At 33.6% G+C, this 21,360-nt stretch overlaps 1 protein-coding gene across 3 annotated transcripts; it reads left to right on the forward strand.

Moving 5' to 3' along the window:
* The first annotated feature begins 172 nt into the window (after window positions 1-172).
* Window positions 173-3,900, forward strand: LOC130825840 (organelle RRM domain-containing protein 1, chloroplastic). Of its 3 annotated transcripts, none has more exons than XR_009047101.1 (9): window positions 173-660; window positions 776-873; window positions 993-1,230; window positions 1,327-1,424; window positions 1,506-1,571; window positions 2,170-2,244; window positions 3,173-3,241; window positions 3,349-3,450; window positions 3,541-3,900. XR_009047101.1 is itself a non-coding variant. In XM_057691625.1 (9 exons), the coding sequence occupies exons 1-9, from the start codon at window positions 251-253 to the stop codon at window positions 3,613-3,615; spliced, it is 1,236 nt and encodes a 411-aa protein (XP_057547608.1). In that variant the 5' UTR covers window positions 173-250; the 3' UTR covers window positions 3,616-3,900. The 3 variants fall into 3 exon arrangements, 2 of the variants coding, with proteins under 2 accessions (XP_057547608.1, XP_057548424.1); XM_057691625.1 differs by having other exon boundaries at window positions 3,344-3,450; XM_057692441.1 differs by lacking the exon at window positions 3,349-3,450.
* Window positions 3,901-21,360: the final 17,460 nt, after the last annotated feature.

The raw sequence follows: 21,360 nt of genomic DNA on the forward strand, positions 1-21,360 counted from the left end.
TGAGATCTTAATAGATTTATTTGGAGATTTATTTTCTTAATATCAAGTTATTAACTTTTTTGAATTTTTGAAAAATTCACACCTAAAATTATTTGTTTTTTACAAGTAATTAATTTATCTCCATTTTCAAAGTGATCCTTTAAGTTTTTAAAATAGCGTTATTTTGGCCAAAGATTCTCACCGCCCAATCCGCAATAATTCACAATAAAAATTCCTCCATATAATACAAGTATCTATAAACACCATTACCATGGAACTCCTTCACTCACCTGCAGCACTCCAATTAAGCAGCAGACATTTACAGCACTTTCTTTATCACCGAAAACCACATTTCCAATCCTACCTTTGCAATTCTATCATTTCTACCAATTCATTTGGACCCAAAAAACCAAAATTGTCAATAACCCAGCAAAATTCAATTGACCCATTAGATATCTCTCTGTTATTTCCTCATAATTTCACGTTGTACAATACATCTTCATTGTCAAGGATTACCCCTTCTATTTCATCATCAACAGTTCCACCCTTGAGTTTTAGCGCATCAAATATCACTGAAAATGTTCATTGGATGGTCATAATTGATAAACCTCCTCAAGGGATTCAAACTAAAACTGAAATCATCAATTATTATGTCAGTATTTTGGTAAAAACATTTGGGAGGTGGGTTTTGTCTCCAAATTTTATCATATGCTGGCATTTTGTATATTATAGTCCTTATATGAAGTAATTGAATTACTGATTGTTTTCATTCAATTTGAAATTTCCATTTTTACAGTGAAATGGATGCACAAAGTTGCATATATCACGCATCCTGTAGTACCCATTTCGGATTCTGCTGCATAATTGGTGAAGAAACTGCTCGTTTTATTGCTGGTAATCTTGTTTAACCTTTTTAAATTGGCCCCTTTATTTGATTTACTGGAGTAATGATTGCTAGAATGTTTTCACATTTGATGGGTTTTTAAATTTATCATTTTGCTTATGTTCTAAAGGTCTGCCTGGAGTGCTATCTGTTAAGCCTGACCCTGATATAGAATCTGTTAATAAGGATTATGATGTACACAACAATCACATAGATTCTATGTCAAATTCACTGAATCACAATGCATTGCTGTTCCCAAAGGGTTCAAAGTACTGGCTTGTACGCATCGAACCACTGTCTAGGAGAGTTGTATCAAAGGCAGATGCTGTAGACTACTATGTCAAGTTACTGACCAAAGTTTTGGGGAAGTAAGTTTTGGACTCAGATGATTCTTTATGAAGTATATTCTGTATTGGTATATGAACCTATTCATTTTGCTGAGAATGTAATTTGGTTAATGACAGTGAGACGGACGCGCAGATGTGTCTGTATCATGTATCATGGCAATCTAATTTTGGGTTTTGCTGTGTTCTTGATGATGAATCCATGGAAGAACTAGTTTGTATGTACTTGTTCAGATCTTTGGCTACTAAGTCCTCATTTTGTGTTCTTTTTCTTACTCTAGACCTTTATTTTTGTGCAGCTGTACCTGGAGTTTTGTCTGTTCAAACAGATGAGCATTTTGAGTCAGAAAATAAGGATTATGGAGGTTTGTATGCTCTATTCAATTTTTTTGGCAATTGGCTGATAGTTGTTAGCTGTTGGCTTTTTTAGTTGGCTTGTTTGACCAGTTGGAAATGTTGGGTGTTTTGTTGGCTTTTAAGTTAGCTGAAAAAGCTAGATGTTTGGTAAATTTAAGTATTGGTTGTTGGCTGTTTATTAGAGAAAAAGTGGAGCAGCCTTTTCATTTTGGCTTAAAATCTAGTTTTGAGCTGCTTTAAAAGCTAATTTACCAAACACTTTTTTGGCTGTTTGACCAACCAACAAGCCAAAAGCCAAAATCCAACCAAAAAACTAAACTAAAAGCTAAGAACCAAACACCCCAAAACTATTGCTGTTTTTCCCTTAATAGGAGTTGAGCATTCTCTTTATTTTCTTTTGTTATGGGCAAGATGTTAGGGATCATTGACATTGGTTTTTAGTTAACGGACAATTTCGGTTTTTCTTTGAGCGGAGAGTATAAAATAGTGTTTGGAATTCTATGTGGTAACCCTGAATTTTGGCTTTTCCACGTGGTGACCTTGACACATTGTATTAGCAGACGTTGTTATCTTTTGTTAGATGACTAGAAAAACATTGCTTTGCAGGTCATAGATTACAATCCAGTACTTCAGATTTTGCTCAAGCAAACGACATAAGCAAAACTAAGCTTTTTATAACAGGTATTTCTTTTGTGTGGATTTTATATGCAAATGAACTATTCTACAAAGGGTACTTCATGAAAGAAGAGGATCATACACTGAGACATGGGACAATCGCTGCCATTTGATGCCACACTTTGTCAATATGGACCTCTCAAAGTTTGGAAATGGAAGTTGCATAAGGAAATACTTAGCTACATGTTCCGCTATAGGTCCTTAAATGTTGTATGATGTTAAAATTGTGTTTCTTCGGGGATCTTCCTTCTTGAATGGCATCGGTAATATAAGTTACAAAACCGTCCTTGTTGAAGATGGGAGAGGAGAGAGCTCCAGACATAGTTTTCATATAACGATATTATTCGCAAGCTCAGGAGCCGTACAATCATGCTAATGTATACAGCTCTTAGGCTCTCATGTAATTAATTGGGTTTCTGTATTAAAATTTTGTAGGTATATGACTCATGACGTCTCACTAAAAGATTTGCATTGCTCAAACTGATGTATCTAGGAAGGGCGTATGATTCGTGGCTCTGGATTTCCCAATTCGCCAATTTGTCCCTCGATAACTCTAGAGACATAAAACGACCCTAAACACTTATTGGGACACCACATTGGATATGTTATATAAGAAGCCTTGGAGCAATAGGTAGAGATCGTGACTGCCATGGCAGTTCTTTTCCTGATTTTAGTGTTTCATTTGTGGGTTAGCAATAGCTAGTCAAATGTTGGTTGTATCATTATGTGTTGCTTCATTTTTTACATTTGAAGAAGGGTTTCTTGAGGTGCGGGAGGGATATAGAATAAATATCCCAAAAGGCATGCTTTGACAGTAAAGTCCAGGGAAAATCTAAGGCACACGAAAAGGCCCACATGCATTCGTGTAGGTCATCTACATTTGGTAATTGGTATCATGTCATTGTGATTAAACGTAAACTATGTTTTCTTGTAGGTCTCTCATTCTACACATCCGAAAAGACTTTACGTGCAGCCTTCGAACCCTTTGGTGAACTAGTTGAAGGTAAGTTTATCTTCTATAACAGGAAAAATTCCTTGCACACTTTCCGTTCATTTCTAGATTTAGCTTATATTGAGCTAACGATCTTTATAATATCCTCTATAGTTAAGATCATCATGGATAAGATATCAAAACGGTCCAAAGGATATGCTTTTGTTGAATACTCTAATGAGGATGCTGCTACTAAGGCTCTCCATGAAATGAACGGAAAAGTAAGCTTACATAATATATGAGGAATTGTAGTTAACATTTTGGACTACTACAATTAGCCTAAGCTTCACACTTTTGCTGGTTCATCTCAGATTATTAATGGGTGGATGATCGTTGTCGATAGAGCAAAGAGGACGCCACGACGTATCAGGGAACGTGCGAGATAGATCGTTGTTAGTTTCAGTTCAATTCATCGGTAGGCGATTGGCAAGATGCCCAAGTTTGAAAGCTTCACTTGGTGTCCATCAAACGTTGAGCAGAAGAAAATGCTAATTAGACACTGAAAAGACTCAACAGTTAGCACATACTCCGCATTGTTGTGCGTGATGAATTTTGTCAACTTTTACCAAAATCACGCTTATTTACAATCATTTCTGTTCTATTTTTTTTATACATACGCTAACATGAATTTCTAGAATGATTAGCAAATATAGAGTTCAAAAAAATAAAAATTTTCACTTTGGTGTTTAATGAAAACTATTTCTCAAAATAATTTTCTTATTGGTAAGGAGCTATTCTTTTTTATTTGAAGACTTCAAACATCTAACTTTGGATATAACAAAAGCAGAAAAATATTCGAAAATCAAATTCTTAAATTACTTTGGATTATATGATGCGCTTAGCCAGGAAGGTGTTGCAAAGAATACTAAAATTATTGCAAATCCTACATAAAAATCAAAGTAAATAATCTAATAAAGTTTTAGGTATTTAAATTATTGTTTTTACTTTTTTCGTTTGTTTAGAGTTTTTTTTTTTAACTAACTTAACAAAAAGAAATGTAGTATAACAATGATGTATGGAAAAAGACTCATATATGACAATTTCATACTTGTATGATAATGATTACAAAAACACAAAATTGTAGACTCAAACAAGATAAGTGTAACATGATCATGACTTTCTTTGAATTGGTTTTCTCACCATTAATTAATCACTATAAGCTTGTGCACTTATCACGATCGGCTATCAATAGGGACAAGCTGGTCTCGTATGAGACTGTCTCACAGTGAGACCATAAATACAAAAACACAAAATTGTAGACTCAAACAAGATAAGTGTAACATGATTATGACTTTCTTTGAATTGGTTTTCTCACCATTAATTAATCACTATAAGCTTGTGCACTTATCACGATCGGCTATCAATAGGGACAAGCTGGTCTCGTATGAGACTGTCTCACAGTGAGACCATAAATACAAAAACACAAAATTGTAGACTCAAACAAGATAAGTGTAACATGATCATGACTTTCTTTGAATTGGTTTTCTCACCATTAATTAATCACTATAAGCTTGTGCACTTATCACGATCGGCTATCAATAGGGACAAGCTGGTCTCGTATGAGACTGTCTCACAGTGAGACCATAAATACAAAAACACAAAATTGTAGACTCAAACAAGATAAGTGTAACATGATCATGACTTTCTTTGAATTGGTTTTCTCACCATTAATTAATCACTATAAGCTTGTGCACTTATCACGATCGGCTATCAATAGGGACAAGCTGGTCTCGTATGAGACTGTCTCACAGTGAGACCATAAATACAAAAACACAAAATTGTAGACTCAAACAAGATAAGTGTAACATGATCATGACTTTCTTTGAATTGGTTTTCTCACCATTAATTAATCACTATAAGCTTGTGCACTTATCACGATCGGCTATCAATAGGGACAAGCTGGTCTCGTATGAGACTGTCTCACAGTGAGACCATAAATACAAAAACACAAAATTGTAGACTCAAACAAGATAAGTGTAACATGATTATGACTTTCTTTGAATTGGTTTTCTCACCATTAATTAATCACTATAAGCTTGTGCACTTATCACGATCGGCTATCAATAGGGACAAGCTGGTCTCGTATGAGACTGTCTCACAGTGAGACCATAAATACAAAAACACAAAATTGTAGACTCAAACAAGATAAGTGTAACATGATCATGACTTTCTTTGAATTGGTTTTCTCACCATTAATTAATCACTATAAGCTTGTGCACTTATCACGATCGGCTATCAATAGGGACAAGCTGGTCTCGTATGAGACTGTCTCACAGTGAGACCATAAATACAAAAACACAAAATTGTAGACTCAAACAAGATAAGTGTAACATGATCATGACTTTCTTTGAATTGGTTTTCTCACCATTAATTAATCACTATAAGCTTGTGCACTTATCACGATCGGCTATCAATAGGGACAAGCTGGTCTCGTATGAGACTGTCTCACAGTGAGACCATAAATACAAAAACACAAAATTGTAGACTCAAACAAGATAAGTGTAACATGATCATGACTTTCTTTGAATTGGTTTTCTCACCATTAATTAATCACTATAAGCTTGTGCACTTATCACGATCGGCTATCAATAGGGACAAGCTGGTCTCGTATGAGACTGTCTCACAGTGAGACCATAAATACAAAAACACAAAATTGTAGACTCAAACAAGATAAGTGTAACATGATCATGACTTTCTTTGAATTGGTTTTCTCACCATTAATTAATCACTATAAGCTTGTGCACTTATCACGATCGGCTATCAATAGGGACAAGCTGGTCTCGTATGAGACTGTCTCACAGTGAGACCATAAATACAAAAACACAAAATTGTAGACTCAAACAAGATAAGTGTAACATGATCATGACTTTCTTTGAATTGGTTTTCTCACCATTAATTAATCACTATAAGCTTGTGCACTTATCACGATCGGCTATCAATAGGGACAAGCTGGTCTCGTATGAGACTGTCTCACAGTGAGACCATAAATACAAAAACACAAAATTGTAGACTCAAACAAGATAAGTGTAACATGATCATGACTTTCTTTGAATTGGTTTTCTCACCATTAATTAATCACTATAAGCTTGTGCACTTATCACGATCGGCTATCAATAGGGACAAGCTGGTCTCGTATGAGACTGTCTCACAGTGAGACCATAAATACAAAAACACAAAATTGTAGACTCAAACAAGATAAGTGTAACATGATCATGACTTTCTTTGAATTGGTTTTCTCACCATTAATTAATCACTATAAGCTTGTGCACTTATCACGATCGGCTATCAATAGGGACAAGCTGGTCTCGTATGAGACTGTCTCACAGTGAGACCATAAATACAAAAACACAAAATTGTAGACTCAAACAAGATAAGTGTAACATGATCATGACTTTCTTTGAATTGGTTTTCTCACCATTAATTAATCACTATAAGCTTGTGCACTTATCACGATCGGCTATCAATAGGGACAAGCTGGTCTCGTATGAGACTGTCTCACAGTGAGACCATAAATACAAAAACACAAAATTGTAGACTCAAACAAGATAAGTGTAACATGATTATGACTTTCTTTGAATTGGTTTTCTCACCATTAATTAATCACTATAAGCTTGTGCACTTATCACGATCGGCTATCAATAGGGACAAGCTGGTCTCGTATGAGACTGTCTCACAGTGAGACCATAAATACAAAAACACAAAATTGTAGACTCAAACAAGATAAGTGTAACATGATCATGACTTTCTTTGAATTGGTTTTCTCACCATTAATTAATCACTATAAGCTTGTGCACTTATCACGATCGGCTATCAATAGGGACAAGCTGGTCTCGTATGAGACTGTCTCACAGTGAGACCATAAATACAAAAACACAAAATTGTAGACTCAAACAAGATAAGTGTAACATGATCATGACTTTCTTTGAATTGGTTTTCTCACCATTAATTAATCACTATAAGCTTGTGCACTTATCACGATCGGCTATCAATAGGGACAAGCTGGTCTCGTATGAGACTGTCTCACAGTGAGACCATAAATACAAAAACACAAAATTGTAGACTCAAACAAGATAAGTGTAACATGATCATGACTTTCTTTGAATTGGTTTTCTCACCATTAATTAATCACTATAAGCTTGTGCACTTATCACGATCGGCTATCAATAGGGACAAGCTGGTCTCGTATGAGACTGTCTCACAGTGAGACCATAAATACAAAAACACAAAATTGTAGACTCAAACAAGATAAGTGTAACATGATCATGACTTTCTTTGAATTGGTTTTCTCACCATTAATTAATCACTATAAGCTTGTGCACTTATCACGATCGGCTATCAATAGGGACAAGCTGGTCTCGTATGAGACTGTCTCACAGTGAGACCATAAATACAAAAACACAAAATTGTAGACTCAAACAAGATAAGTGTAACATGATCATGACTTTCTTTGAATTGGTTTTCTCACCATTAATTAATCACTATAAGCTTGTGCACTTATCACGATCGGCTATCAATAGGGACAAGCTGGTCTCGTATGAGACTGTCTCACAGTGAGACCATAAATACAAAAACACAAAATTGTAGACTCAAACAAGATAAGTGTAACATGATCATGACTTTCTTTGAATTGGTTTTCTCACCATTAATTAATCACTATAAGCTTGTGCACTTATCACGATCGGCTATCAATAGGGACAAGCTGGTCTCGTATGAGACTGTCTCACAGTGAGACCATAAATACAAAAACACAAAATTGTAGACTCAAACAAGATAAGTGTAACATGATCATGACTTTCTTTGAATTGGTTTTCTCACCATTAATTAATCACTATAAGCTTGTGCACTTATCACGATCGGCTATCAATAGGGACAAGCTGGTCTCACTCTCGTATGAGACTGTCTCACAGTGAGACCATAAATACAAAAACACAAAATTGTAGACTCAAACAAGAAAAGAGTTGTTAACTACTTCTAAAAAACCAAAGGCTTGAAATCTCCAAATATAATACTCCTAAAATATAGCTCGTTACAAGAACATCAATTTGGGAAATACAAAAAGCTACCAGAAACCAGAAAGTCTTGTATGAGACTGTCTCACGGTGATTGGACTCATACAAGCAGCCCAAATGATTTATATTTAAAAAACACTAAATAAAAACTGTTTTTCTAATTAATGTTTTGAGAAAAGAAAAATTGGGCTAGCGTATAGTAGGCCGTCTCATCGTGAGACGGTCTAAATAAAGATTTCGTCAAAAGCTAGAGGTTTAAAGTCTCTTAAACCAAAAAAATATATAGCTTCTCATTACCTACAACACCAATTTGGAAAATATTTTTTAATAAACATCAAAGTGGGAATATTTATATTTTCTAACTCTATTTTAGCAAATTATTCGAAATTCTAAGATTATAACCATCATTTTAGTCCCAATAATTAACACATACTCTTATTTAGAGGTATTTATTCGGATCATGGGCTTTGTTTTAAATATAACTACTCTTATCAACAAAATTAAAATTAGAGCTATTCAAAAGTGACCCGACCCGAAAATCCGATCCGAAATCGAACGTAAACCGACCCGAAAATGTGTTCATTTTTAGGTTTATCGAACCGACATTACCCGACCCGAAGCTAAACCCGAACCGGTTGACAACCGAAAATGAGAAAACTAAACCCGAGTTGTAATCGATTTTTCTAACCAACACATAAACGTTAACCGAGATTACCCGAACCTAATAATGACCGACCCGAGTCATATCCGACCCGAATCATGCTCGAGACCGAACTCGATCCGGCTAAATCGACTTAACGAAGTTTAGATCGAACTACTATAAGCATGAACCAATTTTTTACATAGAAATATGATCGACTCATATTCAATCATCTTATTAGTTATTTTAATAACGTGATAAATATTTTAATAATATAAATTTTATAAATACATGGTTTCATATATTTACAGTTAATCAATGGTCAATGTTTATTTAACTACTTTTAATCAAATTAGATGAAAATTGATAGAACTTTATAATTTTAATTTTTGGTCAAACAAGTAAAAGTAACAATGTAATAATAATCAATAATTAATTTGCATTTTCACTATTTTGCTTTAAGTAAAGGAATCTTATCATCAATTAAAAAATGACTAACGACTTAATCTGATACTGACTCGATCAATAGTAATTAGTAATTCGCAATTCGTAGCCATTCTACTTGAAAAATACCCTAACCCGATCTGTACCTGGTAAAATCGAACCAATTATTAACCGATGACAACCCGAGACCGGTTGAAACTCGACATGAACTTCAACTGACACCGAATTGATTCTAACCCGATAGCTCGAATAACCGATCTTCAACCGAACCGTAACTAACCAACCCAACCTGAGTGTGACCCGTCGCAATACGCATTTGAAATATAACCGATTCGAAATACAATCGAATCGAATGACACCCGTCCAAAACCAACCCGATCACCTGAATGAACACCTCTAATTAAAATACATCAATGCTTAAATTCGTACTTCTGACAGGATAGTATGCAGCAAATGCAATGATTACTAGTAGATCTCTCAACGCCAACGTACAAAATGTTGTGCAACATAATCAATTAGTAAAAGTCTCATATGGATCTAATGTTAATTAAATATTATCCACCTTACAATTTAAAGAGTCTAATCAAGTAATTTAAGTAGAAAATGAGACAATATTAAAAATGATGCATACTATTGTAATGTTAATTAAGTTCCAACCTCAAACTTGTGAGTAGGCTAGAGGTTTCACACCCATGGCCCAGAAGACAAGGAGGGTTCAAATGTGATTATTTGAACAAAATAACCATTTTTTAAAAAAAATTCTCAAAGTGACCTTGACAAACTTTTATTTTCCAAAACAATTGTTTTCTAGCCTAAACTTAAGGTATGATAATGTTTGTTTGCTGTTAATAACAGCAGACGATTACTTAAACAATTAAATAGAATTAAAAAAGTCAGCCTAACAATTGTCTGCTGTTATTAACAGCAGGTGATTGTTGAGCTGACTTTTTGACACAATTTAAGTAATCGCCTGCTGTTAATAACAACGGGTCATATGCAAACAGAAGTTTAGATTACGGTATATGAAAAAACAATTGCTCGCTATTACCAATTATTGACCAATAACATCCAAAGTCAACCCAACAATCGCCCCTTGTTATTAACAGCGGGCGATTGCTAGATTGACTTTATTGACTCAATTTTAGTAATCGCCTGCTGTTAGCAACAACGAATATTACCACACCACAAGCTTGGACTGGAAGAAGCTTATTTTGGAAAATAAAAATTTTTCCAAACTTATTTTCAGAAAAAAAGTTTAATTTGTTCAAATTTTCGCTCAAATGTTGTCTATGATCCACCGAAAAATTGCAACCCACGATTTTTCTTACTTTATGTGATTTATTAATGATTGTACTTAAATGAGTTTTATTTTTTAAGATAAATATGAAGTCCTTAATGCATTTATCCACTTCTATAAAATAATTTAAACCCAATTTAATACACAAATTCACATCTTAAAATCTGATAATAGCGGTAGAATATATTAAACTTGACATAAAACATTACATATCCACAAATGCCCTTATTTATCAAACCTCTTGTTCAGGTACTCGGTACTCCAAAAAAAATGAAGTAGCTAAACGAAAGAATCATATCCCTTTACAAACTACCACATTCTTTATGTTCGAATTCCAAGTGCCAAATCATTTTTTGACCCGCAGTCATTGATACTGTTAATATCTCATAAATTGTCTTCCACCAAAGAAACTTAAATATAAAACTACTCTTGACACTCTTAGATCTTATATGTTTATCCCACCCACTCAATCTCTAACACTATATGTCATTGTATGCACGATTTATGTCCATCTGCCAAAATAAAATTGGAAAAAATTAAATTTTAGTGCAGTTAAGTGTATCTTTGTTGAGTATGACACGAAAAAAGGGTATAAATGTTTTGATCCAGTCCATAATAAAATGTACACTACTATAGATAGTGATTTCTTTAAAAATTCATATTATCACTACCTTCAATATTAGAGGGAGAATTCCAATGATGATTTAAGTTGGTTGACATATTCTGTAGAGTTAGTTCATGTTCCTTTGAAGCAAGTAGGCAAAACCTCGACAATTATTTCTGATACTACAATCTTCTTCTCTTAGTATCCCAACTTCTACTTCATCTGATGAGAATATGGATGAAGAAAGAGTTGAAGAAGTAGATGAGGAGATTGTTAGGGAAGTTAATCAGAAAGTTCTTAAAGGAGTTAATGAGGAAGTTAATGAGGCATTTTTTTTACTAATAATTATGTGTTACAAGCATTTGAAAACATACTAACAATAAAGTATATAGTAGGTATTAATTATCTCCTAGAGGTACAAGGGGGTTTCCTCCAAGGAGAGATGATCCATGTTTTAAAGCTCAACGGTCTAAGTATCCTATTGATCATGTTGCGAAAGTGAAACTATCAAAAACAACTATTGATTTTTACACTTCTCTTTATCCCGTTAATATTCTTGAAACCATTTAACAAGCTCTTAAAATTGAAAAATCGAAAAAGGTAATAGAAGAAGAAATTACCGTTTTACAAAATATAAAATATAGGGAAAATGTACTATTTAAAAAGGCAAGAAATAGTAAGGAGGTGGGTATTCATAGTAAATTATCTTGCTGATGGGATTATTGAAAGATATAAAGTTCGTTTGGTAGCAAAGGGTTATACTTAGAATTATGGGGTATATTATTCAAAGACTTTTTCTTTAGTGGCAAAAGATTACTGCAAGATGAATTTTGTTCTCACTTGCTGCTAATCAAGATTGTCCTCTTCACCAATTTAATATTAAAAATGCTTTCCTTCATAGAGAAATTGAAGAAGAAGTGTATATGGAGTAGAAGTGTTTATTGGGGTCGGGCCCCGTTAAAAGCCCGTGATCCGGTCCGTTTTTAACGGGCTTAACTCGTTATTTTTTTTAACATTTGCTTTGCCACATTTGTATTTAGTCGAAAAAGTGAATGTTTGTAAAAACTCCACCCATTTTGCATGCCTTGCATTCAACTTCTTTTGCCCATGTATGAACTTTGAGGATTCATGATTGAATACAAAACAAACAGTTGTCGCCTCAAATAATGTGACTAACGATCAAGAGCTCTTACCATAGCTTAGAAATCCTTGTCATAGGTTGAATAATTAAGCTTTCCTTGCTAAGCTTCTCACTAAAGTAGGCAACTACACGTCCCTCTTGAATCAACACAACACCAACTTCTTTGCCATTAGGGTCACAGTCTAACTTAAAAGGCTTTATGAAATCAGGAAGTGCTAGAATAGAAGCTTCACACATCTTCTTCTTTACCAACTCAAATGCTTGTTGTGCTTGAGTGGTCCATGCAAAGGTACCCTTTTTAGTACACTCGGTGATTGGAGCCATGAGCGTGCACTAGTGGAAAAAACCTCATTTGCTGCGGTTTTGGCCCCAAGCATTAGTGATAGCAGCAGATGGCCTACTTTAAATGCTACGGTTTAAAACCGCAGCAGAAAAGTGCACTATATGCTGCGGGCCTCCACAAAACCACAGCATATAGTGTAAGACTATATGCTGTGGGCCTCCCTAAAACCACAGCATATAGTCTTACACTATATGCTGCAGTTTTAGGTGGCCCGCAGCATATAACATATTTTTTTTTTTTTTTTTGCTTTTTTCGTTTAATATTAATAAATAATCCAATGATTAATGTACAACTTAATAAATAATGATTAATGTACAATGTAATAATCCAATGATAATCACCAATTATCACCAATAATCACCAATAATCTCTTTGTAAATTGTATATATACAATATGTACATATACAAATTAAAGTCCTAAATCTAAACTAATTACATTATTTACTAAGAATAAAAATTAGCAAGATACGCGACAATCTTGTCTTTCAATTCCCGCATTTCCCCATCTCTCAAAGGGCGTGTTTCCCTTGGAGTGTCGTATAAAACCTATAATATAATATAAAATTAATTGATACATAAACATTAGATTTTACCAATAGTAAATATATATTATTATAATTTAAGAACGTAACAAATACTTACGGCATCAATGTTTTTGACTCCCACCTCCTTCACGGATTGTAAGATATCGTCCATGTATTTGAGAGTGTAGTAGCCGCAATCAACGGTATTATAATCTTGTCGAAAGCACTAAGAGAAAATAGATGTTGGTGCCAAAAACTCTTAAAATAGATGTATTATAATCGCAACTTAGCACGTAATTTCTAGCATATGACTATGATTTTTCAATTCTAACCACTTCAACACAATAATATATACCAAATAGTGTTGTGTGCCAAGTTTCGTGCAAAACAAACCAACTTAACAAGTAATTTCTAGCATATGATTATGATTTTCAATTCTAACAATTTGGTCCTCTTTAGTGTCATAACTATGATGCTCATTATCTGAGGTATCAATCTCAGGGGCAATTTCGTCTTTGAAAAGATGCATTGTATATGAGTACCTGAAAGAGTATGAATAGAAATATATTTGAACATAGGAACGTAAATTCAATTCTAACCACTTCAACACAATAATATATACCAAATAGTGTTGTGTGCAAAGTTTCATGCAAAACAAACCAAGTTTTATCTACTTTATGCACGAAAGTGCCAAAAAAGCTTTAAAAACCCTTAAAATCGCAACTTACTAAGTAATATTAAGAATATGACTATGATTTACAATTATAACCACTTCAACACAATAATATATACCAAATAGTGTTGTGTGCAAAGTTTCATGCAAAACAAACCAAGTTTGAACTACTTTATGCGCGAAAGTGCCAAAAATATACAACTACATACATAAGTAAATTATTCACATTCAAATATACAACTATATACATTCAATCTAATATAAAAATCCTAATTAATTAAAATTATTCACATTGAAATATTCAAGTACATACATAAGTAAATTATTCACATTCAAATATAAATTACATACCTTGGTAATTATATATGATAATTTTGTTTCTGCAATAGGATTATGTAACCTACAATGAATACCAAAATCAAAATTAGTATTAAAAAAGACTAAATCCTTAAAACACAATAAAGCTATTCTTGAAGAACTTAAACAAAGATCGAAAAATTTATACCTTGAAGAAGAACAAGACTTAGCCCTAATTTCGTGGCTTTTTAAGGAAAAGCAACAATGGTGACTTGAAGAACTTAAACAAAGATGGAGAAGGAAATTCGTGCAATGGGTGGTTATCGAAGCAACAAATTTCAACAACACAGTAACAGTAGAGTCGTGGGGTTTGGAAGAAATGAAGAGAAGAACACAGTAGAGTCGTGGGTTTTTGAAGAGCTTGAAGAGATTTTTCGCGGGTTTTTGAAGAAATTTTTGAAGAAATTTTCTTAAATTGAAGAGCTTGAAGAAGAAGACAGTCGTCGTGTGTTTTAGGAATACAACAGTTATATGAGGGTTTTAAGCAATTGAACGTTGAAACACGGGTTTTAAATTTTTTAGACTGACTATTTGCTGCGGGCTAGAAAAAACCGCAGCATATAAGGGGTTATATGCTTCGGGCTTATTAAAACCGCAGCATATAATGGCTTATATGCTACAGGCATCAGGTAAACTGCAGCATTTGTATTATATTTTTTTTTTGCTATTTAATGCTACGTCTAAGGAAAACCGCAGCAAATGACACGCAGCAGATACGTTTTTCTCCACTAGTGGTGCTAATATTTTTGATAAGCCGCCTATATAAGGAAGTTAATCCATGAAATGCTCGAACTTCAGTTATGGTCTTTGGAATTGACCATGAAGCAATGGCCTCAACTTTACTTGAATCAACTTTTATGCCATCACCTGTTACAATGTAACCAAGAAAAGTGACCTCTAACAACATAAAATTACATTTTTCTAATTTTTCACACAATTTGTTCACTCTCAAGACCCCGAACAACTCTCTAAGATGAATCAAATGTTCCTCCTAACTCTTACTATATACTAAGATATCATCTAAATACACAACAATAAATTTCCCTAAGAAAGGTCTAAGTACTTCATTCATCAATCTCATGAAAGTACTAGGAGCATTAGTTAGCCGAAAAGGCATTATTAACCATTCATACAAATGTTGGTTAGTTTTGAAAGCAGTTTTCCATTCATCACCTTCTCTTATTCGGATCTGATGGTATCCATTTCAAAGATCAATCTTTGGAAACAAAGTAGCACCACTTAACTCATCCAACATATCATCAAGCTTAGGAATTGGAAACCTATACTTGATTAACAGCCTACTATCAATGCACATACGCCAAGTACCATCCATTTTTGGCACCAACAAGGCTGAAACCGCATAAGGACTCATGGATTCTCGAACATAACCCATGCTCATCAACTCACTGATTTGGCTTTGCAACTCTTTAGTCTCCATAGGATTACATCTATAAAGAGGTTTGTTTGCAAGGGGCCCACCTAGAATGAGATCAATTTGATGCTCCATTCCACGAATTGGAGGCAAACCTTTAGGCAACTCATTAGGAAACACATCAACAAACTCCATAATCAACTCAGGAACTTTCGGATTTTGTGCCATAAGACTCTCATGCTCTTCTTTTGTAATCAACAAATACACCTCATCATTTCCAACAAGTTCACTCTCAAATTGTTTTAAGGTTAAAAGGGTGATTTTTGGTGAATTAGGAAGGTTCTTTTCAAGGGAAGGTACGGTTTTTGAGGGAGAGGGTGAAGAATTTTTTTAGCACTTGATAAGTGATTATATAGGTATTAATTAACCCATCATGAATTGATTTTTTATCACTTTGCCAAGGTTTACCAAGCAATATGTGACAAGCATCCATAGGAATGACATCACACAAAACTTCATCATTATAGGAACCAATGGAAAAAGAAACAACACATTGTTTTCTAACACCTGTGTTTTTACTTTTGTCTAGCCAACTCAATTTATAAGGGTGTGATATCTTGTGGTTTTTAGTTTTACTTGTTTAACAAGACCAACAAAAACTACATTAGCTTCACTACTGCTATCAATAATGAGATCATAAACATCACCATTTACCTTGCACTTTGTCATAAACGCATTCTCCCTTTGGGCAGGAGCTTCTTCCACCATGACGTGTGCTTGCAAAGTCCTCCTCAACACAAGGTTGTGCCTTTCATTCTCTAGAAAAAAAAAATCATCCCCTTGATCATCATCTGCATCACTTTGAGAATCATTTTCCTCCTCTTTAATTTTGAATGGGGTAGGTTAAGCAGCTATATTTTTCAATTCTCTTGCATTCAAAGCTCTTTGATTAGGACAATTTTTTTGTAATGTCCTTTACCAAAGCATTCGTAACACATAGGTGTTAAGAAAAGAATGTTTCTTTTTCAAAAGGAATGTTATTTCTTTCGGAAAAGTTAGGATTTTCTTTGGAAGAGTTTGGTTTAAGAAAAGAAGGATCTTTAGAAAAGGTTTGTTTTCGAAATTTAAGATCATAAGAAGATGCGGTTACCTTCTTTTTCTTCCTTTGGTTGTCAATTTGTATTGCAAGTTTACAAGCCTTATCAAAGGTCAAGTTTAGGTACAAGTGTATCTTTCCAAGAATCTCCTTGTCCAACCCAACTAGGAATCTAACCCATCTTCAACTCCTCACTTTCTTCAATCTCACACACAATTGCCAATCTTTCAAACTCCTTGATATACTCTTCAACTAAACCCCCATGTTGTTGTAAAGTACTTCACTTCACATACAAGAATTGTTTATAGTTTCTAGGAATAAAATGAGCCTCAATTTGTTTTTTCCCAATTTACTCCAAGTAGAAATTCTCTCTTTGTTTTTTGCCTCTCTTTTCTTTTGAAATCCCTTAAGCCATGTCTCCGCATAGTTAGAAAACTTCACCTTTTCTACTTTATACATTCTCTCCTCCTTCTCTATGTCATTGTACTAAAAGTACCTCTCTAGAGATTGTTCTCATTATTGATTGTAACACCCCGTAATTTATCGGGTTTAAAAAGATAATATAATATAATAAAATAAATATGTATTATTAAATTATATTATTTTACATTATAAGAAATAAAGTAAGTTAAATTTTAACGGTAACAAGTTTTATCGCGTACGATGTTATCGCGTGGCGTTTCTTTTCTGTTTTAACAATATCATGATTAATTAATTAATTAATTGAAAAAAAATAAAAAATAAAAATTAGGGGATATGAGGGGGGTGGCCGGTTGTGGAGCATGGGAGGAGTCTTGTAACTCCTCTCATAATTGTGTGTTATGGCACAATTATGATCATTGTCTTAAGTTGCCTATTAATCTTTAAGCTTCCATTGATTTCATCACCATTTTAAAACTTCAAGTAAACACAAAAAAATTCAGAAATTTTTCTCCCTTTTTGCTCTTTGGTTTCGGCACATTCAAAAGAAAAAAAAAAAGTTCTTGTTGTTCCATCCAATCTTTTGGCCAAAGGGTAAGTTTATTGAATTGTTAATTATAGATTTTATATACAAGATTTTTAAAATGAATTATATTTTATGTATGATGATATCCTATGACTTATAGGAGGATTGAGTATTTTTCTTTTATATATGAAAATTTTCTCTAATAATCCTTTAATAAACTTTAATTTGTTAAAAGGATTAAGAAAAGAACTTCTTGATCAATATTCTTTAACAAAATTTAAATTTGTTATAAGAATTAAGAATTTAAAGTTATATTGATATTTAAATAAATTTTTTATGATTTACTTTTCTCTAACAAAATTTCAATTTGTTAGATGAAATTTAAATGGTAAAGACCAAGTAATGTAGTTATCCAAGAGTTTATAAATCCTTTAGCAAAATTTGATGTGTTTGAGGGATTGTGTTTATATATATATATATGTGTGTGTGTGTGTGTGTGTGTCTTGATTTAAAAGGGTGAATTGGTTTTGTGATTCTCTACAAAATTTTAATTTATTAAGAGAATTAAGTATTTAATTTAGTTATCATAATTTATGAAATTGTAAGTCTCTTGAAGGATTTTGTGGATGGGCATGTTCTTTTTTTTACTTGATGACTTATATGCTTGTTGATGGGGTTTTGTGTATTAATATATGTGTGGAAATATCAAGTGGTTATGTGATAGAAAAATTGGTCTTGTTTGTTTATCTTAGTAGTTGTGAATGTGACCTTGTTAGAGTTATTTTGGTCATGAGATTTAAAGGGTTAATAATGTATATATGAAATTACAATAATAATAAAAAAAATATATAAAAAAATTTTGGGCAGCGGCAGTTTCTGCCTCGGTAATGGTGCTCATCGGGAACGTTAGTCGTGTTCCGTTGTTTTATGTACCGATGCGTTAAAAACTCGTTAAACGCTTAAAATAATTAAAAATAGTAATTGGATGTTAGAAATTATGAAATTTGGTACCCAAGGTAATTGACGCGTTCCGAACGCAACGGCGAAGTCGGATTTTTCATTTGAATTTTCTAAACTACCCAAATCGATCATTTAAGTTTCTGGTTAAAATTTAAAATTAGGAACTTATGGGAATTTGACGAAAACATTTAAAATTATCAAATCCTAGTGATGTCTTAGTAGTATGGAGTGGATTAAATGTGTAAACTCGTTCTAATACGTGATTGTTTTGTGTGTGTGTTATTTAGAACCTCGATTCATAAGAGGGCGAAATTTCTATCGTGGTTAAATATCGTTTGGTTGCAGCGCTTAAAGGTACACGCTTATACCATACTGTTTATGTGGTTGTGCAAGTAGTGTTGTTTCATTTCTAATCGAGACATTGTAACTCACATAAGGATTAGACACTTCAAATAATTTGAAAGAAATTAATTGGATATTGAGAATTTATGTGTTTGTCACCCAAAGAGGTTGACGTTTGGTTGTATTATGTTACCCAAAGGGGTTAACGTATGGATTTGAATTATTACAATAATTGTTCCCATGGCAGTTTTGGATCATTACGGTCTCCATGGGGGTATGCATACTTTTGCCTTTGACGACCCGAACAGGACGGGCAACGTCTTAGGTCGGTGGTTTCCTTGGGATTAGCTCTCCCAAGTGTATTCCTCCAAAAGATTTGGATTTATACTTGAACGACCCGAACAGGACAGACAACGTTACTAGTTGGGATTAACTAATAATGAATGTATTAGAGCCTATGCATGCTAGGATAAACACATTGCTTGTTTTCAACCTGGTTGATATCAGTATGAAGTCTCTGACGTGTATTGGATTGTTTCTTTGGAACCTACTGCGTGTTGGCATACGACTAGTAGGTTGATTGCAGGTGGGAACTGGAGTGAGGTCTCGACTTAGAACCCGTAATCATCAAGACTATGTTTTTACCTTTTTGTGTTGGATTATGAGTAGAAAGAAACTCCGAACTTATGTAACAAGAGATAGTGTTGTTTTCTTTTCGCTTTCGCTTATTTCAATTAGTTTGTCTAGAGGCCTTTAGGCTCTCGAGTTGTACGTAAGAGCTTCCGCTGACTTATTTTCTTTCACGCTGGTACCGTTTTCTGTTTTAGTTATATTTCTTTCTCGACGGAACGTTGACGATCCTAGAGAAGACTTTTCTCTAGAGTCCAAAGAGTGAATCGGAATTTGTATTTTCATAAGCATTTCCGGGTCACTTAAATCAAGCCGTTACATTGATATTTTTCAGGATCTAAAGTACCATCAAAACACTCCACATCTACTTTAAAGTTTCTGTCATCCTTTCTAGGTGCGTTGTTTTCTCTATTCTCATGGTTCATCATACGAGCCATCAGTTGCCATCATGTTTTGTACAAGCTGTTCTTGGCCTTGGCATGAGCCGATTTTTATTTTATTCTATGTTTGTCAATCTTATTTAATCAAGAGTTCCATTGTATTGTTGGTTCTCCATTAGGAAAAGAGCAATTGTGCCCTCCTACTTGACACGCCAAATGATGTATAATATAAAGGGATTAAATTAAAAAAAATGGCTTTCCAAATGTAACAAGGTTAAGAAAAAGAATGTGTTTGGCTTAGAAGGTCTAGGAATGAAAATGGAAAGATTTTAAAGGATTTATGTGGGTATAATGTCGAATAGAAAAGAATGTTTTGGGTTCGACAAGTGTTTCAAGGTTTTTAGACAGGATTTAAAAGATTTTCTAGAACAAGTTCTCAACGGTTTGAGAGACATTTCAAAAGACTGTTTTTCTTGTTTCATATTTTAGAAAATAAACGAACAAACTAAGAACACCCACTAGATTGTTGGGATACAAGGATATGGAAGCAATGAAGACTCATTTATTCTTGCTAGTATGTACTCTTAATTTGAGGAACCCTCACTTGAATTAATCATACAAATTAGTATGTTTGAAACCTCAACAAACTCACTAATTTCTTCAACGATAAGAAATAAACCTCACTATTGGAAAATCATTCAAAATATTTAATCACAAGTATGAACAAATGTATAAGACAAAGCTTTGATTAGAATTCAAATTGATGATTTTATTCACGAAAATAAGGCATTTATATAGGTTTACAAAATCACAAATTCTTGTATGAGACAATCTCACCGTGAGACATGCTTTATACTTGAGTTAAATAGCCAATAGTAGAAATTTTTAGCTTATGGGTTTCTTATTTTGAGGTTGTCTCACCATGATACGGTCTCATACAAGATGGATGCTACAAAATATAAGAAAATTCTAGGAAAAAGACCGTTCACTTGTCTACACACAATCAAGTGATTACATTAAAACATAATTAGAATTCTATGAAACCCCTTTCGAATTCCACTATAGAAATTAAATCCTTCTTTAATGAAAGATCACTAAACAATCATACTACTAAATACATAAATAAAAAACTTCAAATTCCAACCATTGAAAGACAATAATTCGTCCCTTGTGATGCTTGATATCCAAAAACTCTCGGTTGCTCATGGAATGCTTCTAATCTTTGGATAGTGTTCTTGAATTCCACCAATAAAGATGAACATAAATTAGTCATATTGAAAGGGAATGAAGAGCCGTAAGAATTCAACCATAATGAAGGAATAATTCAGCAAAATATAAAGAATGGAATAATAAACTTGTCATACTTAACCACT

This window comes from Amaranthus tricolor, chromosome 1 (genome assembly GCF_026212465.1).
Source record: "Amaranthus tricolor cultivar Red isolate AtriRed21 chromosome 1, ASM2621246v1, whole genome shotgun sequence".
NCBI classification, from domain to species: Eukaryota; Viridiplantae; Streptophyta; class Magnoliopsida; order Caryophyllales; family Amaranthaceae; genus Amaranthus; species Amaranthus tricolor.